This window comes from Sceloporus occidentalis, unplaced genomic scaffold (genome assembly GCF_023333645.1).
Source record: "Sceloporus occidentalis isolate IW3139 unplaced genomic scaffold, rSceOcc1.0.p SCAF_38, whole genome shotgun sequence".
NCBI lineage: Eukaryota > Metazoa > Chordata > Lepidosauria > Squamata > Phrynosomatidae > Sceloporus > Sceloporus occidentalis.
In genome coordinates, this window is record NW_028317018.1 from 3161868 (window position 1) to 3187004 (window position 25137).

Sequence of the window (25137 nt, forward strand, 5' to 3'; positions counted from 1 at the left end):
AGCAGAACTGTTGTTGTCGAGCAGCTTCAAGGGCAGATAAATGAGCTGAGCTATTTAATTGTACATGAAGGGAAAAATAACAGACTACAGAATGTGGAGAAATGGGAGGGGTTGAAAGTAGGGACAAGGAAATGCTTTGCAATAGGAATCCAGGAATGGTCAAAACAAAAATGGCATCCTTTCTGTCATTGTCATGTACATTGTGGAAAACATTTTTTTATAGTAACAAAGTCAGAAGGCTTAACTTACAGCCATTTCTATTTCTTTTGGGGTGAGGTGCTCATGTAGGGCTGCTAATACGCTTGGAGACATAGGAAGGTCCAGTGGAGAAGGAGGTGGAGATGTACCACTTGATGGGCTGGGAAATGGTAAACAAAAATATAATGTTATAATCTGTATTCATTCTATACTGTGTTTAAGAACCTTGGTGTACGTGTGTAATGTAAGCCTAAAACTAGCAAGTAAAAAGACAACACAGGACTTAAGAATGAAAGGAAGCCTAATAAGGCGAAAAAAACCGATTCAAAGGAACCTGGTATTGAAATGCCCCATATAGTATTCTGGTGATGACACACAAAGCTGCTTTTCTGTATGTCAGCATAAACAAGTAAAATATGAGTATACATGATATAGTTATGATATCATTTTCACCAAAGCTGTACTGTTTATGTGTCAGGGATTCGAAAGTGAGGCTCAGATATTGAGATGGCCTGGGACAAGGCAACCACAGGGTGGAGCACCAAGGTCTCTGAACACATGATACTTTGGCTCCATAGAATGGGAGCACTGCAGGAACAACGGCACCCTGTCTACCAAAGTTTGCATGCATGCATGCACACCGGTGATTGGCAAAAGTAGAATTGCACTGACAGTGCCAGCCTCTTAATAGCAACCTCTGGTGAAGTAAGAAACATGCATGGACTAAATAAGGTAGTCCTGAGTGAAGAACAAACAACATCCTCAAGAAGGGCACTAGACCACAAATCCTTGACAAATAAACAAACAAGACAAAACTATGGAAGCAATGAGGAGCTGGTTACTCAGATGAACTTACAGGAACATAGTTGGAGCCAAAGAGAATAAATACCGTATTTGCTCGATTATAAGACGAGGTTTTTTCCAGAGCAAATGCTCTGAAAAATACCCCTCGTTTTACAATAGAGGTCGTCTTCTAATCAGACCTCAAAAAAATGTCTGCTGGGGCCATGCTGCTTACCGGGCTTTGGTCGCGAGGAGCGTCTCTGCTACTAGCAGCAGGAGAACAGGAAGCTAGCAGCATCCTAACATAACTCTACCTCCCCCCTCCTTCCTCTGGGGGCGGGGCCAGAGAAGTTGCTCGCACAGCCGGGCCCCTGCAGAAGTCTGCGAGTGGGAGATCTGCAGTTCAGGTAAGGGGGGCGGGGTTTTGAGCAAGTATGTGTGATTAATGGAATGAATGAGTATTTAAATGTTTGTGAATGAGTGTATGTGTGATAGCATAGATGTGTAAGGAGGGGTTGTGGTGGTAGCATGGCATAGGAAGGCTGTACTCACACTCCTATCATCCCCAGGTTCCAGCATGTACTGGCTGCCTTGGCTTGATAGGAGTGTGATTGCTGTTAGCAGTTATATATATATACCTCCAGAAATGCATTTTAACCCCCTATATGCCACTCAGCCCCATGATTTGCCTTTTAACCCCCTATATGCCAGAGTGGCATATAGGGGTATAAGGCATATCATGGGGCAGAGGGGCATATAGGGGGTTAAAAGGCATATCATGGGGCACAGTGGCATATAGGAGGGTATAAGACATTTCTGGAGGCAGAGTGGCATATAGAGGGTTAAAAGGCACATCATGGGGCAGAGTGGCAAATAGGGGGGTATAAGGCATTTCTGGGGGTAGAGTGGCAAGCCTGGGGGCAGATGTGCATAACTGGGGGGGGCAGGTTGGCAAATAAAATGAAATAAGAAAATATATATTTTTCTCAATCATAGCTTTTATTAAATATGAAAAAATAGTTTACATGAATTAATATTTACTAGTAAAACTTTTTTCCTATAGGGTAGTCTTATATTCAGGCTTTTTGGTTTTTTCCTAAATTAATATTTTGATTTTGGGGGTCGTCTTATAAACCGCAAATACGGTACAAAGAGGCAGGTTGAACAAGGAAGGCACAACAGGGGAAGGAGTATGGCGCCAAGACCCACACACTGTAAGAAATTATGCAAATGATTTCTTACACACACCCTCCAAAAGGAACAAGGTGAGATAGGGTGTAGATCAAAAGAGAAAAACAGTAGCTAAACACTAACATATGGGACACACAAGACAAAATTGAAGTGTGATGGAGAGGTGAGACTTCTTCTAAAAAACCTTCCTTAGACCCAGACTGTATTCTTGAACTTTAGGCCTTTCTCCAACCTCCCTTTTCTGGGAAAAATAATTGAAAAATGTGTGTTAATTCAACTTGAGGCCCATCTCTCAAGAAAAAACATCTTCCCAATCATGTCGAAAGATGTTCTAAATGATCTCCTGATGGCAAGAGACAAAAGTGATTACTTCATACTAATTATTTAAGATCTGCATTTTACACTATTAATCATCAGATACTAACGGAGCCCCTACAATACCTATGCAGTCTGGGAGGTACAGTTCTAATGTTCTAAATTATTCCTTACAGGGAGATAACAGCGTGTCGTCAGGAATATGCTCTTCAGCTCCCACACTACTAACGTGTGGAATACCACAGGGATCTATTCTATCTCCCACTCTATTTTCCATATATATACTGCCACTGGAGGGACATAATTAGTCACTGTTTAAGATATCACTGCTATGTGGATTATGCAGATGATATGAAACATTATCTTTCCTTTGCACCAGGAACTAAGGATTCAACATCTCTAATCAACAGATGCTTAGCAGATGGGCAAAAGTAAACCCTGACATGACAGAAGTCCTGGTGTAAAAAGGAGGAAAAAGGATAACTTGGCAAATCCTATTTAATCCGAAACCTTGGAGTGGTGCATGACAGTGGTTTGTCACTTAAACAAAATCTTCCTTCTTTCACCTGAGAATCATAGTCAGGATAAAGCATATAATCCCACCAGAGGAAAAAGACACCCTAATCCGTGTTTGGTGACATATCGTCTGGATCACTTCAACGCACTATACCTAGGCCTCCCAGAAAAGGAATTTTATCACCTACAGATGGCCCAAAATGCAACAGCCAGACTATTAACAAATCAGCCTTGCTTATGCCATATCACACCTATTCTCTGCTCTCTTAAATGGAGAATCTATTTTAAAATAGGCTTGTTGGCATTTAAAGCAGTAAATAGCTATTATCACCCTACATCCCAACCCGGCCCCTTCTTTCTACACATCTATCTCTTCTTTTAGTGAACAAAATCAAGCTCCAGCACATTCAGTCATGCTGCTTCAACATTTCAGAACTCTCTTCCACATTCCGTCAGAGAGGCCTCAACTTTAGAAACTTTTAAATAAAAGACTTAAGACTCATCTCCCATGCATTCAGCTAATTCACTTGTATTGTTCCCCATTAATGTCCAATTATATAACTACATAACGTTAATAGATATGTTTACCCCTGTAAAGCGCTTTGAGTCCCACTGGGTTATATAAATGCTTGTTGTTGTTGATTCACAGATGTTTAGAAAGGGGCAGAACATACATGCATGGTCGGATGAAAGTAACAGATGGCATAACAATAAACAAAGATATGCAGACACTTAGTACTTCTTGGAACCGACTGGAGTCGTTTAGTAGGTATCACAAAATCTTGTTGGACTGAAGAAGTAAGGAGCAATGATGGCTTGGAAATTGGGGCAGAACAGGGATCCCCATAGAAATGGCAGCTGGCACTACATAAAGGCAAAACCAATAAACCAATAAAGCATCCATGAGGACTCCATTAGCTGGTCATTTTGCCTGGGATCCCACAGGGTGAAATGGTCCAGTTGCAAGAGATTGCATTATTAAGACGGGTGTCACAACAAGAGATTACACATATGGCTCAAGCCTGCGGATTTTACTGGCTCAAGTAAGGGGGTCCCATGGAGTTCATGTCCATGCAACGCCTATTTTCCAGGTAGCCAGTACAAAGCAGGGCAAGGGGAACAGAAGGAATAAAAGGAAGCGGGCAGATTTAGATATGAAAGAAGAGATGGAATTGGACAACACAGATGTTCACATGTGGAAACTAAGCCTAATGAGGCAGCCCAGCTGGTGGTACATTTCTGGTACTATGGCAGTGATTCTGCTGTAAATGAGTCACATCACCATAACTACTAATGTAAGAAACATATTACCAGGACATTATGCAATGTTTTGCTATGGTGATAACAGAAATACATTTACCTCTGGGGCTGTTCTAAGCCCCCTTAGTAACCACCATCCTTACTATCGAGCTACTGGATATGAAATCATATCCTGGCACTTTGTGTCTCAAAGGTGTGCCACATCTTTGAATACAGACTACAGAGGCCCGTGCTGGCTCTGATCAGAGATCTCCCCTGTAACAGGCCTATTGAGCATTAACACGCTAGAGGGGCTGATTGCCCAAGAGGGTGATCTTCCCCTGGTTTTGCAGCAGGAGGTCTGCTGCTCCCTTGAATCTAGGCAGATAATACATTGGTAAATAAGACTACTCTTAAATTGCACTAGAAACACTTGTTATACATAAATGTTTCTATTATAAACCACAAATAAAAAAATATACTCTGACAATTAATCTGGCATATTTGAATCAGAATGCCTTTTGATCCTAATATGAAGTACAGACATGTTTATGCATGTTATGAGCGGGTGCTATTCACTTACAGTGTGGACATGGGAACGAAAACTGATGGAACATAACCTTTGTCTCTATTTTCTGTGGGTCTTGATGCTAGGAGCAAAAAAAAAGAAATAATACATGAAGTTTCAATACAAGAATTAATATATTTATAAATTACCAAATCCTACCAACCAGGGGCGTAACTAGAAGCCTCAGGGCGTGCGAGAATCTGTTAAGGGCCCCCCCACCCCATCTGCCCCCAACCCATCTCAGGCTATCTACTCCCTCTCCCTACCCCCCCTTCTCACCATCTACCCTCTCCCTACCCCTTCTCACTATCTACCCTCTCCCTACCCCCCCTTTTCACTATCTAACCTCTCCCTACCCCCTTCTCACTATCTACCCTCTCCCTACCCCCTTCTCACTATCTACCCTCTCCCTGTCCTCTCCCTACCCCCCTTCTCACTATCTACCCTCTCCTCCCCTTCTCACTATCTACCCTCTCCTCCCCCTTCTCACTATCTACCCTCTCCTCCCCCTTCTCACTATCTACCTTCTCCCTACCCCCCTTTTTAGGTCACTTACCGTGCAGTCCTGTGGTGGGGGCGCGAGGCCTCTGTCTCGCTGCTCTCTCGAGGTGCGCATGGCTTCATGACGTCAAATGCCCGAGGCACCCGAGACAGACACCTCACGCTCCCACCACTGCAGTCAGGGCAGCACTGAGGCAGGCGGCGGCAGGGAGCAGAGGAGACAGAGGGGCGCTGAGCAGTTGCTGAAAACGACCGCTTGGCACCCCTTGGGCCCACCTGACTGGCAGAACTCCAGGGCCCGGTTGCAGTCGCGACCCCGGTAGTTCCGCCACTGCTACCAACCAGTCAGAAGAAGATAAAGGGCCCTAATAATTATTTAAATGGTGGATATTAGAGAAATGAACCCCTTAACAAGTTACCACTATATAACCAATATATATATATATAGAGTAGAGGTTGTAGCCGTATTAGTCCAGTGGTGTCAATATCAAATAACAGATGGATTAAGTATCTTGTGATAATAGCTTTTTTATTGGACTAACAGAATTTTGGAATGACAAGCTTTCGGGAGCTTGTATATATATATATATATATCCTTAGTGACCTACCTTCAGTCTCCTGGCTATTGTAATGTTTTCCAAAAGCTTTGTCTTTTGGGATGTCTGGATACAGATATTTCAGTGGGTTTTCAGGAGCATTCTCAGCCTCTATGACTTTGTAATTTCGGAGAATATCCGCAAAAGGAAGAGCATTTAATCGTCCCTTATTGTATGGTTCCACTGAGTGGAATCTTACTTCTGTTATGTAAACAAAAGAGAAAGTAAATATACAAATCGCACCAAACATAGAACCATGAACATGGATTTGATGATTTGTTTTTTGTTTAGGCTGTAGCTATGGATGATGTCCTTTCAGGACATAAAGTTGTGTGAAAAAGAAAAGTACACCCTCTTTTACATACCAGGACATAATAACAATAATCTGTTCCTTAGTAGGTCTAAAAATTAGGTGAATACAACCTCAGACGAACAACAACACATGACATATTACACCATGCCATGATTTATTCAACAAAATAAAAAGCCAAAACAGAGAGGCCATGTGTGAAAAACTAAGTACACCCTTACTTATTCAATATGAATTAAGATGCTAAGTAGCAGACGGGTGCTGCTAATCAAATGCCCTTGATTGTTTGATCATCAGCAAGTGTGACCACCTCTATAAAAGCAGACGTTTTAGCAGTTTGCTGGGCTGGAGCATTCAGGTGTGTGTTAACACAATGCCAAGCATGAAAGACACCAGCAATGCTTTTAGAGAAGCGATTTTTGCTGTCCATCAATCTTGTTTTGCAGCCAAAGGACCTGGCAACCTTGCAGTCATTGAGTTGACCATGAACTCCTCTATATACCAAAGTATTCTAGAGTCAAATGTGAGGCCATCTGTCCTGCAGCTAAAGCTTGGGTCATGCAACAGGACAATGATCCCAAGCACACCAGCAAATCTACAACAGAATGGCTGAAATTAAAAGAATCAAGGTGTTACCCTGTCAAAGTCCAGACCTCAATCCAATTGAAATGCTGTGGTGGGACCATAATAAAGAAGTGCATAAGCAAATGGCCACAAACCCCAATGAACTGAAGCAACGTTGTAAAGAAGAGTGGGACAACATTCCTCCACAACAATGCGAGAGACTGAAAATGAATACCTTCATACAGAAAATGAATACCTTCAAGTTATTGCTGCTAAAGATGGTTCAACAAGTTATTGAATCATGAGGTATACTTAGTTTTTCACACATGGCTTCTCCATGTTGGCTTTATTTTAGTTGTATAAATCATGACACTGTAATATGTTATTCCTCTACAGGTGTCTCTTTAGAGCTGGCTCGTGTATGATTTCCAGGGGTTCTAATGAGACCCCCCCCAATGCATATGAACAGAAAGTGCTTATGTTTATTTCAACAGTAGCACTTTCCTGCTAATGACTGGTCGCTTGAAGCAGTCCAATCTGCCATGAAATGTGAGGAGTTGAGGGATGTGGTACAACTTCAGCAGGCGAGAGTGGGGAGTGGACTGCCTTCAGTAAAAGCATGTTGTCCACAATGATTAGAAATATAATGATTTAAGTTTACACTCACCACTTTCCGAATGAAATACCCATGTAAATGTAATACTCCCTAGATGACTTTCACTGAATCTCAGAAGAAAAGTCCCAGGCATCTTGTCCTTTAATAAGATTCTCTCTCTCTCTTTGCTTACAAATCCAATAATGAACCTGAAACAGAGAACAGAATAGCTTATAAAAACGTTTTATACTATGGAATCTACTGGTGATATATAATTAAATGTCATATATGCTTGCAAGTCCAATTATGAATTCACATAGTTAACTTGAACATAATACAAACTATTATCAAAGGAACAAATAAGTAAAATAAAGCAAAAATTGTGTTTGTGTCAGCTTCCCATTCTGTTTGAAAATAAACTAATACTTAAAGAACATCTCTTCATGCAAACGTAAAGCAGATACATTTACTATAGCAATAAGTAAATTCCCCCAGGATACAATGTGTTTTCCCGTGCACAAGTGAGTAATCTTCTGAGGAAAAAACTACCCATCAATCCAAATTGCAAGAAGGTGTTTCTTGATCAGTTCTAGTATTGCTTCAAGCCATGCCCAAAATGAAAATGTATTTCCAGGTAAGTGTTCCTGCAAATAATAACAGCAATGGATCAGAAATATTTCGCTGAAAAAATAGATGTTAGAAAACCATTCAGACAATCAATCTTGCCTAATCCGAATTACAAAATGGGTCTCAATTGTCGATTATATTTTATGTCTATCCCAAAATGTTTGATTTTCCCTTGTTCTTAACAGGTGAAAAGATGTGTGCATCCTTAAGGATATGCTAAAGCATAAAAAGCAAAAAAGCCTGGTTAAGTACATTGGCAAAACAGATAACTAGGATTTAAACAGTTGGATTATCACAGATGCAAAAAGAGTTCAGAATCATAATTGGTTGACACTTAAGAAAGGTATAGGAATGTTGTACAAATGTAGACCTGAAATAGTTTCAAGATAATTTTGAAACAGTCTCTCACTCATGCAGTGGTGTACTTTGGGGGGGGCGCAACCCGAGTGCCAATCATCACAGGGTGCCACACTAGTGCACTGTCTTCCAGACATCTCTTGTCCCCCTAGCTCCTCTCCCGACCGCTTTCCGCGTCCCTTTCTCCTTTCCTGTAGCTCCACTTCTTCTCTTGCTTCTTCTTGTTATTCTGTCTTTGGTCTTCCTTCTTTATCCAATTCCCCTAGCGTCTCCTTTTTTCCTATTTATTTTTTAGAAAGAAGTCCTCACAGGGCACTTCGGTAAAAAGGGCTCTACCCATGGCTTCGCCCTTTTGCGGAGGGACTCCAAGAGGCCAGAATAATGAAAATGGATATGAGGAGAAAGAAGTATTTCTGCACCTCTTTTTCTCTGTGAATCAGTCTTGCTTATTCTGGCCTCTACAGTGAGGGTGATAGAACGAGAGATTGAGTGCTGATGAGAGTGTGAGTGTGTCACAAATATATCATCCACCCCAGGTGCCAAATACTCTAGGTATGCCCCTGCTCTCATGGCTAATAAAACTGTATTGCAATGTTTAAATATAATAAATGCAATCTATGAAGTTACATATTTAGTTAGGACTTTATTCTATACTTTGAAGTTTGAACTACTTTGTTCAGATTGTTGTTCCATTAAATAAAAGAACAAGGAAGGTTCCCCCAATGTCCATTAACTTTAATGTAAATGCATGTTACAGTGGCTGTATGTTTAACCCCTTAATGACAAAACCTGTACATGTACGGGCTCAAAATGCATTGTTTTCAATGGGTTCAATGCCTGTATGTGTATGTTATGAGTGTGTGTTGGAGTAAGCACACGTGTATGTATGTAATGCGAGGCTGTAAACCCCAGGGAAATGATTAACATGGTATTTGGGCGCAGGTGCTATGCATATCATACATATGGGTCCCTGGAGCAATTGGAGAGCAGGATGGGCCAATGACCTGTTCCCCCACTCTGTGGAAGAGCCATGCCAGCTTTTCCAAGAGGCTAGAAGTCTGCAGGATCCGGTCCGGGATTCCTATGGAGCGTGATAATCAGAGAGTCTGTTGGGGGGAGAAGGGAAAGGAGAGACCCTGAGGAAGACCATCCCTGAGCCAGGTGAGGCATTACCTATCTGGACCTTTTGTGTGCTGTCTGGGGGAGGTTTTACAGAGCCTGGCTTAGCTGGGTCTGGCTGGAATATCAGGTTAGTGAGTGATTAGGCTGGTCAGTCTGGACCCGCATAGTATAGTTAGAGAGGGCTCCAATCGGGAGCTAGGTTTTTTCTTTTTATGATTTGGTTTTGGGGTTTTGTGTTTGAGCAGTTCAAAATAAAGCACTGTTTTTGCTACAAGCCGGTGTTTCTGACTCTGATTTCCCTAGAAGACTGTGCTTAGGACCCCTAAGATAATTCATGCACAGCCCCTACCACAATCATTATCCTCCAACCACAAAAACATCTACCCCCTACACTCCACATTGCATCAAAAGCAACCCCTCCATCTTTATACCCCCTTACATAACTCATTAACTCCATGCCCACCCAGCATTATTTCTCCATCATTTTCATACCCTTCCCTTAGTACAGCCTCCTTCATATTCATGCGAACATATGTCTCCCCTTACCTTCCCATCCTTGGTCTCTGAGTCTGAGGATGGTGAGTTAAGGGGAGAAATAAGCTAGTAACCTTTTGTGTGCACATAAATTTCTGTTGTGCACTGGTTGCAAAGTCCCTGCTTAGAGGGAACATTGTTTATGTCTAAACAGTCTAAAATGGTACTTAATCAAAAATACAAGTAATTCTCCTTGACCTAAAGACTGATGATGCCACAGGCATCTTTAGAGTACTAGGGAGCTGACAACTACAAATCTGCTCCAATACCTTGAACACATATGGAAAGCAGCAGCTGATGAATAAAGGAGATCTCTGGTGAGCAATTCAATGTAAAGGCCCATAACTGTTTGTTTTTTTAATACAAATAAACAAATGATTTAATGGACTGTATAATTAAACTAGTAATACAATGCATACCTTACAGAATCTAGCCCAGGAAATTTGATTGTCAGTTTTGTTCAATGGCTGTCCTGTAAGAAAAAAAACATATGTCAGTTCACTAAAAGCCTATTGTTTTTAACCACAAAACCACCTATCAAGATTTCTGGTTTTGTAATCGCTCTCTTTTGATTAAAATGCACATTTTTCTTGATTGGTTCAGACAGCCTTTGCAGAAACTTAAGAGGCCAATGCCAATTTCTCCATTTTGTTTGTTTTACATCTACGTTTGCCGATGAAGAAGTAAAGCTCTGATAACGTCTGTGCTTTTTAATGGTATGTATGGCCTTGTTTGTCTTTTTTTTCTGACAAATCTTACTGTAAAATTTGACCAAATATTTTATAATGTTCTGCTTTAAGCATATTAGAGACCTCACTCTTTATGAAGGATTAGGGTAATCCCTAGCTAAAAAAGAACATAGAGAAGTTAGTTAGCTTTATTGAGTCTGAAAGTACCGTAATTTATGATTTTGGTAAGATCTTCTGCTCTTTGTGACGTGACAAAGGGCAGTATATATAATGTCTTATCTGCTTAAATATTGAAGCAAGGACTATCAGAAAAACATAGGTAGACATTAGGGTACATTTATTTGTTTTTAAAATATGGAGTGGTATTAGGTGTGTTTTTCTTTCTTTTTTGTGTTGTTCAGTGGCTTTTTACCAACAAGTTTTTCTCCCAGCATGCCGAGTTGTTCAGAATTTAGTCCCCGTCCTACATAAGATGAGAACTGCCAGCTTAACACTTCCAGGAGCTGGTTCAAATTGGTTGAAGGTGGGTTAGCGAAGAAAGAAAGATTCTGCTGAAAACACAAATAACACCCCATATATAAACATAAATGTGTGTGCATCTGGAAATAAAGAACAGGAGCTTTTAGAGTAAAATTATTTTCTTTAATCATTCAATTCTATTGGTTATGAAAATGTTTACTCTATAATGCTTCTGCTACAGTCTAAGATGTAACTGGGAGATAAGTTGATTATGTATACATTTCCACAAGTTAAACATCATTGGAACAGTAGTATATTTCTGTATGTATACACATTTGATCCTCAGAAAATGTAATAATGCTAATGCTAATAATAATAACAATATAGCCGAGAGCTGTTTTATATAGGTAATGCTACCTCTAAAAAAAATTGACTATTTTCTAGTAAATTCCTATTATCAGGGCCATAACTAGGGCTCTTGGTACATCACATCCACTTCTGGAAGTAGAGAAAGGCAGGAAATGGTGCAGGGGCATGGCTTTTGAGATGATCTAGTGTGCCCCTACCCTTGTACCCTTGTTTTGGCTCAGCCTACTTTACCCAAGAGTAACAAAACTATATTTGGTCCACTGAGCAGGAAATTACAATCTGAGACTAGCTACTGTGATGATTTAAAATCTCACTGGGCTAACACAAGTAAATTTGATATTATGGATAAAGTGGTTAAAAAAAGCATACAATATATGAAAAATAATATTAAAGTGATCTTTACATAATTATCATAACTGTATTTCCACAACAGTAGGGGTATATATATATGGAGAGAGAGCAATTCTAGGGCAAAGTCATGATAATGAGGCAAACAGTAGTATGATTCTATGGGTTACTATGGTGACTGCACCACATTCTAGATAGCCTCCACTATTGTTCTCATTAGGTGTCATGTACAGTAGCTTTAACTGCTATGTGCATGGCAGTGGTGTACAGCTGCATTTCTTTCATCTGAAACAATGAGTTTATGTCATTGTACTTTAGGGCAGTGATGTATCCTGGCCTGATTATGGGGCAGATCCCCCTCTCAGGCAATCAAGCCCCCCGGTGTTATTCCTCAATGGGCCAGTTTCAGGGGAGGTCATAGGTCTCCCTAATTGGCCTATTTACACTATGGAAGCTCCATCAGCTCACCATAGCCTCCATAGACTTCTTAAAAGGTGCCAGGTGCCTTTAAGACATAGCGACTTGTTTTTTTAAGTGACTTTTATTGTACCGTGGATGGAGACCATGAAGGAAACCACATCTGAGTAACAATAGCCAAGTACATGTGTTTTCACAGAGAAATCTACTTACAGGTTGTGTTGGTGTCCACATATGAGGCTCAGCTGTAAAAAGGTTGTACCAAATAATAGAAGCCCATGCACTTGGTAACTGACTTACATTGGAAATCATCACCACAGGCAGTGAGTTGGTCTATTCAAACAAAGGGAAAGAAATCAGACCTTAGCTATTATTCAAGCAAACAAAGAAACAAATAGTAACACTTAGGACCTTGATAAGTCTCAGCACAAATCTCCTAACTATATGCAGACAAGACATTTATTTACTCAGCAACTCCAAACTTTTACTCAACAAATAGAGCAACAGCGGGGTCAGAAGAGGTGAAGTTGCTACCAGGCATTCATTGTGCATGTCTTACCCACTTCTTCATGGTGGCTGAACATAAGGGAGTACAGCAATATGTATCCAAGGGCACCCTCTGCTTCCGGGGTGGCTTGTTGTACTGGCTATAGGGATATTACTATTTCTGCCAGTTAGAGCTGAAGACATCTTTACAATTCAAGGCATTTTACATGTTAAACCACAGAGATTGTGGACTACTGGTAAAATGTAATAAGAAGTGAGTGGGAATTATTACACGTGTGGGGCCACCATCTGTTTATGCACAAATACCACAATTAAAAAAACCAAGCATGTTAGCAATATACCATTGCACAAATGAAAGTATGTATAAATACCACAAATTATACTATAATAAAAAGCAATATAGGAAAACATTAATCAATTAAAAATGTCTTGTCAATTGAACTAAAAATTACTATAAATACTTACTTCTACATCCATAGTTAATCCATACAAGCATACTTGAGTTTCAAAACTTATTGAATGTAGTTCTTCTGTTACCATGTGAGAGCCCTAGAAAAAATGTACTTTTTAATTAAATGATAATCTACAAGAATACAAAACCCTATCCCACCCACAATTGTAATCAAAAGTTTGCATACCCAATTATTAATATATGTAGCATTTTTAAAGAAAACATAACCGAGCAGGCAGAACATGTTTCTTTTATTTCTTACGGGATTCATATTCAACTGTAGGTTATAACAGAATGCGACAATCATAAAACAAAACAAAGAAAAAAATGAAATGACCCTTGTTCAAAAGTCTGCATACTCTTAGCTTTTAATATTGTGTATTGCCCCCTTTAGTATCAATGACAGAGTGCAGTCTTTTGTAATGGTTGTCTATGAGGCCCCACATTCTTACAGGTGGTATAGCTGCCCATTTGTCATGGCAAAATGCCTCCAGGTCATGAAAAGTCTTTGGTTGTCTTGCATGAACCCCACGTTTGAGATCTCCTCAGAGTGGCTCGATAATATTAAGGAGACTGTGATGGCCACTCCAGAACCTGCTGTAACTACTGGAGGGTCAAGTTGGCCTTGTGCTTAGGGTCACTGTCATGCGGGAAAGTCCAAGAGTGTCCCATGCACAGCTTTCATGCAGAAGAATGCAAATTGTCTTCCAGTATTTTCTGATAACATGCTTTAGAGCTCACACCCCCCCAAAAACATCATTGAGCCATCACCATGTTTCACGGTGGGGATGGTATTATTTTTGCTATAGGCCTCGTTGACCCCTCTCCAAACACAGAGTTTCTGGTTGTGACCATAAAGCTCTATTTTGGTCTCGTCACTCCAAATTACAGTGTGCCAGAAGCTGTGAGGGATGTCAAGATGTTGTCGGGCATATTGTAACCACGTTTTTTTTTTTGTGGCGCTGGCACAGTAAATGCTTCTTTCTGGCAACTCGGCCATGCATCTCATTTTTGTTCAAGTATCGTCGTATTGTTCTTCTTGAAACAACCATACTGTCTGTATTTATCCTGAGGTTACCTGTGGGTTTTTCTGTTCAATTCTTCTGGCAGTTGTAGCTGAAATCTTTCTTGGTCTACTTGACCTTGGCTTGCTTTTAAGAGATCCCCAAATTCTTCACTTCTTATTAAGTGATTGAACAGTATTGACTGGCGTTTTCAAGGCTTTAGATTTTTTTATATCCTTTTATATCCTCTCCTCATAGCTCAGTATCTAGCCTGCTCAGTGCATCAACGTGAGAGCTAACAAAATTGACTATTTATCCACAGACACTAATTCCAATTTAAAAAAGCAACAGAATAAAGAGGGCCTTAGCTAGTTATAAAATGTTAAAGAAATAACAGCTGAGATACATTTCTTCAGCCAATGTCAACAACAGTAACTTACCATCTATCTATATGAAGGTTACATAAAATGTTAAGTTAGATTAATACAGAAGCAATATGCTATTAAACAGTTTTCCATTGTGCATGGCAAGGTACACTTTTCCTTAAGCTACTCAATCACAAGAAACCATTCCCTAGGTGAAAACACAATAATAATATTATGTAAATGGGTAGTATGTGAATATGCAACATGCCTGGAACCTACTCCACCGCTCTAAGTGCAAGAAACGTTTCCATTTTTTAAAAGACTAATCTGTATTGCTGAACAAACACACTAATACACACTGATTTCAATTTCACTATCCAGGTAAATAAAAACCATATGTACAGCAACCTCAAGAACAACGTAAAGCACCATGTTTTTTTGCTTTTCCAGTACATGGAGCCAAAACAATGTATTATGCATCCCAATTAACATAGATGTAAAAGTAAAAACATGGTTGTCATACCTCGTGGCTTTTATTTCCACTGCTTGACTTGCTTTCTTTTGGTTTCTATATAAAAAAAACCCCACATAAGTAAATAAAAATAGTGGCTAGTAATTTTCAGTGTTTGCTTAATCTTGTTTTAAATGAACATCATCAGTATAAATGTGATTTCTGATATTGATGCAGCACTTAGAGGGAGGATAATATGGAATGAAAGACAATGGGAACTCACTGGCAGTTCCGTTCTACCTTTGACAACACAAACAGGCGCTTTCCCCTTGGAGCCGCCAAGGCCATGTAATGGAAAGAGAATAACCTGTGTGGTTCCTTTACTACAGTGAAAAGTAGTTCGATGTGTGCATTCCGATTAATTCGAAGAGCAAATGTAACAATTTGCATATTTGTACGAATCCCTAAAAATGAGGCAAGACCCCCACAAAATGAATGAAAATTAAGTAAAATCCTCTTAATTTGCATTACATTTGTGGGCTCATTCATTCACACTATCATTCACATTCTCTAACATTTTCATTTACACTCTCTCTCTCACACTCTCTGAATGTCTCCCTACTTTCTCTGGAAACTTCTTAAGTGTCTATCACCTATGTTTTCTGTCCCCATCTACGTGGACATGACCTCCTGGTGAACTTCCACAAAATGGTGGAGTTCCAGTGATATTCTCTTCCCTGATTGGAGGATTGGGAAAGGGGGGGTGCCCCGCCATTTTGCCCGAAGATAACCTCCCATGAACTTCTGCAAAATGGTTGACCCTCTATGCTGAGAACTATGATAAGACATCATATCCCACCACACTGAACTTTAAAGACGAGCAGGACTGAGTAACTATGGAGACTAACCAGCCCATAGAGCAGTGCCATGCCAGGAACCCTGGTTTTGCAGCAGAGGGGCTGTCACCACCATGAAAATAACAGCTTTGGCCAGAATACAACACTGTCTGCAACATATTAAGAGCACCCAGAGAAGGTTATCTAAGCTCAGGATGTGTTAATGGACCTACCAAATGTCTCATTTCCACAGAAAGACTTCCGTTTGCAGACTCTTCAATGCTCATAACTTTGATAGGTGTTCCAAAGAGATAAAATTTACGATTGCTGCAATGAAACACAATATGTATTTTATGAACAGGTGCATTTTATGTTTATATTTATTTATGCTGGTAATAGAATTACAATACCTTACCTTAAATTTTGTGATGGATCCCTAGGTTAAAAAAAATAACATATTATTTTAAGAAGCATACAATAAAAATAAAAGAAAATATTAACAATGAAATTAAACAAATTCTGCTTCATTTTTTACATATAATAGGTATATACTGTATATGTGTCCTTATAGATATATATCAGGTAAATATACTGTATGTACTCTATATTAAACGTGTGCAAATGAACCAAGAATGAGTAGAACAAATATTTTGTTTAGTTTTTGGTCCATTTGGAAACAAAATTCATATTTCGTATAAATTCATAATTTGTGTAAGTGTTTGGTTTTAGAGTGAGTGAGTGTGTGTTAGTGTATGGGTTTGCAGAGTGCATTTTTATGGTGGTAAATGAGTGTGTATCACAGTATGGTGCAGAGTGTGCATGGTGTTAGTACGTGCTGTTATCACGTGTGTCTGACCATATGGTTAGCATGTGTATGTATCAGCACATGGTGTTAGAATATGTGTATGTTAGTGTATGATGTTAGCATGAGTGTGTGTGTCAGCATATGGTTTTAGAATAACAGGGATGAGCACACAAATGTATTATGTTCACAAATGTATTATATACATGGAATCTGCATATCCCTGTTGTCTTTACACATTTAAATTGACATGTAACAAGACTAGATAGGGTCATCAGATTGTTTACAAATAACTACTTACTTGTCAATGGTTGCTTTAACACGCAACTGATAATTCAGCTCTGGGAGTTTTACTAGGAGCCTGTAAATTAAGGTTACATTTATAATGAAATTGTATGAGATTACATCTTATTTTATGAATTATGGGTTGGTTTACATTGTATGGTCTTTCAACCAGGACTCCCCTGACATTTACACAGGGCTGTATTTAAATGAAATATTATCTTTAGGTATAAATCATCAATCATATTGTCTTGTTGATGCAGATGCTGTAAAAATACATCTGTGATTAATTAAGTTTTATTATTGCATTATGAAATAGATAGCATACATTTAATGTAGATCATTTTGGTCTTATTGAACCTTTAAATTAAGTCAAATATGGCTGATAAAAGTGCTGGTGACATCATGAATACCTAGACAATCTATTGTAATGGAATAACATTTCTAATTACAGTAATTAATCAAATACTTAATATAAACAAATACCAGATATAGAAAGATGTGTGATATGCACCTGCTTTTAATACCTGCTGTATTAAATACTAATTTGAAATCTATTTTATAGCAATAAAATGCTAAGAGCCATGCTTACATACATGCTAGCGTTTACACATACCTTAACTTAACAGTGAATTGTATTTCAGTTTTTAACACCAGAGGGCGCTGTGGGTGAGTGGGCATGCATGGCTGCCTCTCCACAATAAATGAGCTGCAAAACAATAACACAGTGTATTATTTTAAAGTTTAAAGAGGTTCTATAAACTTTTCTGAAAAGAGAATGAGTGAAACAGATAAAAAATGATTTAAAAATATGGTATATATTTAATTATTTGCCCTCACAATCTCCTATGTTGTCACTGTTACATTAATATTAAAGCTATGCAGCTGGCCGTCGAGCTGTATGCAGGCTTTAATGCCTAAGTCATGCAGAACACGGTTATATAAAGATCAAAGTACATGGTACAGAATTTAGTGAATGTAATTTTTTGATCTAAGCCAACACTTAGGAGTAGTTAGACAGTGGTATATGTACCTTTGAAAAAGGCTCAAGAGTAGGAAAATCACACGTTCCATCAAATATTGCTTCTGCTGGGGGATTGGATCACCATCATATGTAACCTTTGTCCACAGCTCGTCAAGTTTCTGAATTTGTCTTCGTAATTGGAATAAACTTTCTGCTAGAAGTGTGAACCTTAAAACAAAATAAAAACATCTAAGTAAGAATCATTGTTCAACACCAAGGGCCCCTTGCTGACAAAACATGTTTTAAAAGCGGCGCTCATAATTAAAAAGGTTTGGTACTATCACCTTCACCAATTCATATCTAATAATAGACCTAGATAGCAACACAGAGCTTCCTATCCTAAATATTTGAAATATAAAGCCAAATCCTTAGTTAAAAAATGAAGTTCTGATTTTGATAGATTGTAGTTTTGATTTTGATGTAGTTAGGTATGTATTTACCAGTTCTGAAACTGATCAAGACTGCTGTGCAGTGGCCCTCCAATGCATGCAATTTGTTGTCTCCTCTTCCAGTCCCTCAGTTCTTCCATCAACTTATTACTCATCAAAGTATCAATTTCATTTACAATCTGCGTTATTTTCCGAAGCGCTTCCTGTAACGAAAACATTCTAAATTTATAGTCATTTCAAATCTTTTTACAGTGTCTAATTTATAGGTGTAATCAAACCAACATAAAGATATTCTAGTTAAAATGTATTCTGTGCAAACATAAAAAAAAACCAAATAACAGACTGAGATGATTGGTCATACATATGGGGAAGTTAAAAATTGGGAATGCAGAAAGATTTTTTTAAAATTTTAATTGTTAAATCAGAAATCTATGCATGTTAGGAAATTATAGTATTTTTGTGACACCATGAGGCCTAAATCCGTGTTGTTCATAAGTGGAGTCATACATACAATTGGTAATCAAAGGGAGAGGGCCAGGCATCATTATATTAATGATACAATGCAAGATTGTAAGTTTGCGAGCAGGGCTGTCTCCACCTAATGTATCGGTTCGTCTTCGTCTGTCAATTCTAGTTTTGTCATACCCCTTGAATATATGTATTGTATGAAGCGATGCGTTGGAGCTATATAAATAAAAGATACTAACAATCAGTGATCGTGTAAGGACACATGGGTGGTCGGAAGCTGTGAGTGGGAGCCCAGTATGCAGACAGGTTAGTAGGCATCCAGTACAAAAGCAAAGATAAGTGCATGCAATACCTTCAAGATCCTTAGCCTGACAAACCAAATGGAGGAACAGGGATACAGAAAGCATAAAACAAAAATAGAAAAGAAACATACTGTCTAATCCTAGGGCCGAGCACTAATGTAAAACATGTGAAAATGACCAAAAGATGGAAGCTTGCCATCGCTCCATGGTACTTCACATTAGGTATGTCCTAACACTAGCCCTAAACTAAAAAACAGAACACAAAAACTAAACCAGGGGAAACAGAACCAAGGTGCTTACCTGTAGCAAGCAGAAACCAGAGGTACAGGGTGAAGCAGAATAAATACTAGAAACTGAGAACACAGACCAAGGCACAGACATACAGGGTACAGGATGCATACTGGGGGTGCTTACAAAACATGAAGCCTGACAGATGGGTTTGGTTAAGCAGGACGGAGGAACACATGAGTTGATTGGTAAAAAGCAAAGGCATGGAGTTACATACACAAAACTTTTTAAAGGAATAACTCACAATATTTTTTGGTTTCTTGGTCAAAAAAAGATCTACTGACCTTCCTCTTTTGGTCCAATGTATTGAGCATTTGTTGCAGTGTAAAACTTTCTTGTTCTATGAGAGTATTATTCTTGTCACATATATCTGTTATGAAAGAACATCAATAAGAACATTTCTCTTATCAGATTATTCCTACAGACACCATAATAATCAATAATTTCTTTCCATTTTGCTTAAGTAGTACTATAGAGATTAACTCTGGGTTTAGTTTCATGCTGTATGTGGGAGCTGCCATCTTGCCTCTGTGCTATATGTTTTAGGTTGCTGCCCCCTCCTAAGATATTTGTGACAATAGCTTTACAGAGAAAAAACAATGTTGCAGAGTCTATTTAACACTAAAGGCTCAGATAGAGTCCAAGAAATATGTTACAACCGGCATTTACATATTTAATCTAAAAGTAAACAAACTAAATATCAACTAATAAAGTCATCACTGTGATTAAAATATAAAAAGGAAACTAATAGCTTGTTACTCTAGCATGGAATTAATATATAGGTCACAGGCCCCACCTTTAATAATTGTCCTTGATTATTTGCTTTGGATGTATTAGTATATCTTTAAATGAAAAAGTTAGCCAATAAAGCATGTTGGCAAGTGAATATTTTTGGGCGAATAGGTGATTTTGGTGCCCTGCTTTACTAGGTAGACAATAACAGACCAGCACAATAAGTTATGGTTGGATTGAGCTATGACAGTGGCCCTTTGACTCTTAAATTATTAAAATAGGAATAACACATAAAAAAATGACTACAAGAGGCAAATTGTACTTCACTGATAACATGTCAAGTGTGTCATAAAAATCAAAATCCTGGAGCAAGTTTGGAGTAGGAACAGTTACTGTTAAGTTCCTGCCCTTTGCTTCTTCTGTAATCTCTAAATAAATACACACTCTATACACATGACTAGTATGTCTTTTGGGGAATACATTTGTGAATAAGATATACCGTATTTGCTCGATTATAAGACAAGGTTTTTTTCAGAGCAAATGCTCTGAAAAATACCCCTCGTCTTATAATCGGGTCGTCTTATAATCAGACCTCAAATAGGTCTGACTATGAGACGACTAAGATCCAGATCCCCCGCAGCTGCATGGAACCTGGATCATCCTGTCCGGTCCCGCCCCCCCCCCCACTTACTGGAGCTTCTGGGTCCCCGGTGTGTAGCCGCGGCAGTGTGTAGATGTCTACGCAATTCGCGTAGACAACTTACGCTGCTAGCCACACCTCCTTCCGGCTGCAGCGTAAGTTGTCTACGCGAATTGCCATCGCGCAGACCTTCTCCGGCTGTCAGAGATCAGAGTTCCCCGCACCGGTGTTAAATGGGGGGCATAAGGCATTTCTGGAGGCAGAGTGTTCTATGAAATGCCTTTTAACCCCCTTAATGCCACTCTGCCTCCAGAAATGCCTTTTTAACTCTCTATACGCCACTCTGCCTCCTGAAATGCCTTAAACCTCCCTATATGCCACTCTGCCCCATAATATGCCTTTTAACCCCCTTAATGTCAGATTGGCATATAGGGGTATAAGGCATTTCTGGAGGCAGAGTGGCACATAGGGGGTGAAAAGGCATATCATGGGGCACAGTGGCCATATAGGGTTAAAAGGCATATCATGGGGCACAGTGGCATATAGGGGCTATAAGGCATTTCTGGGGCAGATGTGCATAACTGGGGGGGGGGCAGGTTCGAAAATAGAAGGAAATAAAACCAAAATATTTTTCTCAATCATAGCTTTTATTAAAAAAAATAGTTTACATGAATTAACATTTACTGGTAAAACTTTTTTTCCTATAGGGTCGTCTTATATTCAGGCTTTTTCTTTTTTTCCTAAATTAATATTCAGATTTCAGGGGTCGTCTTATAATCAGGGTCGTCTTATAATCGAGCAGATACGGTACTTTCAGAAGTTCAACTGTGGACATGATATGTCATATCATTTTTTTCCAGGGGAAATGAAAGCCAGGTTTCATTTGCTCATATCCATTTTCAGACATTCATTTTTCTTTATCTTTTGTTTCACAATAATTAATTAATTTTCTCGGTTCTGTCCTTCATTTAAATTCCTCATTTTGTTCCTTTCTTTCTAGCCTTTCTCATTCCTTAAATGTGCTGTTGTACTTAAACAAAAAAAATTATTGCACTCTCTAGTACGTTAAGCAAATTCATGCATTCATTAATTTTTATTATTTCCAATTAAGGTTTAACCATATAAAAACAACACAACCAACTTTTAATATGTGTTCCCACAGCAATAACCTATCTCTACCTGCTTTACTGTCACATGACAAGTGATCCTGGCAGAAATTATGAATGGAGCTAAATTTTACATGATCAAATAACTATTTCTGGGAGAGGTTTATCCATTCAACAGTACTAAGAGTAATGTTTCTAATGTACTATTTAGTTCCAAATGTGTTAAATTCAGCATAATTCCACTTTGTAAATAATCACTTTTCATTATTTGCCTGCCCTTCAAGTGGTCCTACAAAAGGGAACTACGCATTTTTATTGTGCCCCAGCCTTACCACTGCAAGCCAGATGCCCATTGTTTTGGACTCTATAGATATGTTATACCTTTACTTTGTAGTGTTTTAAACCTGAAGTCAAATTCATCTTGCAGATCCTCCAAATATTTCACATCTTGCTCTGTTACCTGTTATTAACAAGAATAACAATGATTACAATTAATCAGCATTATATTAAACGATTAAAACATTATTTATCTGATAGAGCATTTTGAGTAGAGCTGCTAAATTTCATGTACTTGACATTGGTAAAGTGTGCTTATGATTAAGTAATATTACTCACAAAGGACGTTAAATTATGTACTCTACAAAAAGGAAATAACTGGTAGAATGGATAGTCAAAATATGCTTGGGTGTTTGTCATGGGAAATATTTAAATTAAACAGTCTAATGGTTTTCTCAGAAAATAAAAAATACATTTGCTTCATTTAACTAGTTTTCCTAGTAAAGACTTCCTTTAGTTATATATTTCAAAGATGTTCCATCTCCTAACCATATAAAAGTTGTATAGTCTTTTTACTTAGTACCACACATAGATAAGCAATGACTCTAGTTTTCCACCCTGAACAAAACAGAAGGCAGTGCTCTGCAGCTTCAATATTACAAATATTTTAGAGAACTTGCAAGAGAAAAACAACAAAAATAATAAAAAAAAATACTACAATAAAACAAAATAAAAAAACCTCAGTGCTGAACCAAGGAATTGAAGCAAATTGGCCTTTTATGACTATGTTTATAGATGACTACATATGTATTTGGGGTTAATGCTGGAAAATGTATATATATATATTTTTTTTATATATTATTCATATATGTTATTGTGTCTCCCCATTGAGTCACATTACATATGAGATGTGAGATTTGTGCAAAGGATAATCATTTATTTTAAAATGATTTGTAAAGTGCATTGCTTTGACTCTTCCGTGTGAGTGCTTTCAGGTTCCATCTATTGCAAGTTGAGGAAAACAAGTATAGACATTCACATTAACCTGTAATAATAATTAAATTAAAGAATAGGATACATATGTTGGAGTTGAACTTTCTTTATTTAAACCACTTTATAATGGACTTACCTGTGCACTGTTCTTGATTGCTGCCACTTTGCTTTCTACTGCTCTCTGCCTTTCTGAAACTGCATTACCTTGCAAGGACTTCTCAAATGGCCCCTAAAAGTAACAAACCTATTTTTAAAAAAATCCATTTTTCTTAGTAACCCCTTTAAACAATGTTGTAATGAACAACATTCATAATAATTTCATAATTAATTTATGAAGAGATGTATCCAACACACTATGTATGCTCCATCTATGGGAGCATAAGTAAAACAGTATCGTCTAAGAGATGTAACTACATCAGGGGACTACAAGGGGTGCGCCATCCATCATCTGCATGTTAATGCATATAATAGCTGCATGGTTCCTTGACAATTTCATCGTGTTCTATTTGCAAATGCATGGTTGGATTCTACAGAATCTATATGCCTCCTTGCTAATCTGATTTTGGGGAACCAGTTCTACAGAACATAACTAAGTAAACAGGATCCTGAACTAAAGGCATTAAAACCTCATAAAGTGAGTCATTCTCCCTGTGATTATTTCTTCTGTTGCTAGTCTGTCTAAAACAATAATTAAGAGTCTGCACATGTCCAGCAAAAACAGCCTCGAAAATAGTAAACCTTCATGTGAAGAGAGAGTGCATTTTCAAGCTGTTAGTGTACCCAAACCATTCAAACAGATTGATGAATTGGTTAGTATAACTAGGTACACGTATTGGTTAGGACTCATGTAACACTTAGATGGTGAATTAGTAAAAAGAATTATGAATGCCACTATATAAATAACTAATACAAAAGTATGTTACACACTATTGCTTCCTGATTTGCAGTTTTTGCAACTGCGACCTGTCCCTAGGGTGACCACATTTTATTTCTGCCATTCAGGGACACACTATGAATGTGTATATATATATATATATATATATATATATATATACACCGTATTTGCTAGATTATAAAACAAGGTTGTTTTCAGAGCAAATGCTCTCAAATAGAGGCCTGACTAAGACTAAGACCCAGATCCCCGCAGCGCTGCAGGGGACCTGGATCCTTCTCTCTGGCAGCCTCTGCTGCTGCCGGCACTCCATCTGGGGGCTTCTATGACGGAACGCCAGCATCACACGACCTTCCGGTGCTCCACCATAGAAGCCCTGGCGGAAGTGCCGGCCACCAGCAGCCGGCGCATCCAGCAGCCTGTTAATGTGATGCCAGTGCTCAGTCATAGAAGCCCCGGAGGAAGTATTGGCCACCAGCAGCAGAGGTCTGCATCGCACAGACCTCCACCAGCTGCCCCACTAGACACTAGGGAGTCCGAAGCACGGTCACAAGTAAAGGGATGCACTGGTAAGTCGAGGGGGCTAAGAGTGGCATGGGGGGTTCAATGGTTTTCTGAAAGCAGAGTGGCATATAGGGGGTTAAAAGGCATATCAGGGAGATTGGCATTGTGGCATATAGGGGGTATAAGGCATACCTGGGGGAGTGGCAAATAGGGGGTTAAAATGAATGTGACGGAGGCAGAGTGGCATATATGGATGTGTAAGGCATATCTTGGAGGCAGAGTGGAAAATAGGGAGTTAAAAAGCATATCTGGGGACAGAGTGGCTTATTAGGGAGGCAGAGTGGCATATAGGGGGTATATGGCATTTCTGGAGGGCAGAGTGGCATATAAGGGGGTTTAAGGCATATCTGGGGTGGCAGATGTACATAACTGGGGCAGAGTGGCAAATAAAAATATAACTTTCTTTAATATTGGCCCCTGCTGCCAATATATATATATATAAATATTAGACCAGGCTGCAGATATTT

At 38.8% G+C, this 25137-nt stretch overlaps 1 protein-coding gene across 1 annotated transcript in view; it reads right to left on the minus strand.

Moving 5' to 3' along the window:
* Nucleotides 1-240: 240 nt before the first annotated feature.
* Nucleotides 241-25137, minus strand: part of LOC149290638 (signal transducer and activator of transcription 4-like) — a 50976-nt gene continuing 26079 nt past the window's right edge. The window contains exons 4-22 of the mRNA XM_089488437.1: nt 23351-23443; nt 22327-22405; nt 19752-19837; nt 18461-18612; nt 18030-18188; nt 17613-17705; nt 17016-17075; nt 16328-16348; nt 16146-16239; nt 15149-15193; nt 13271-13354; nt 12540-12631; nt 11118-11260; nt 10436-10488; nt 7926-8020; nt 7443-7585; nt 5920-6105; nt 4826-4892; nt 241-358 (exon numbers count right to left, since the gene is read on the minus strand). Coding sequence (XP_089344563.1) covers nt 241-358; nt 4826-4892; nt 5920-6105; nt 7443-7585; nt 7926-8020; nt 10436-10488; nt 11118-11260; nt 12540-12631; nt 13271-13354; nt 15149-15193; nt 16146-16239; nt 16328-16348; nt 17016-17075; nt 17613-17705; nt 18030-18188; nt 18461-18612; nt 19752-19837; nt 22327-22405; nt 23351-23443 — 1863 coding nt within the window. The remainder of the gene's footprint in view (nt 359-4825; nt 4893-5919; nt 6106-7442; nt 7586-7925; nt 8021-10435; nt 10489-11117; nt 11261-12539; nt 12632-13270; nt 13355-15148; nt 15194-16145; nt 16240-16327; nt 16349-17015; nt 17076-17612; nt 17706-18029; nt 18189-18460; nt 18613-19751; nt 19838-22326; nt 22406-23350; nt 23444-25137) is intronic.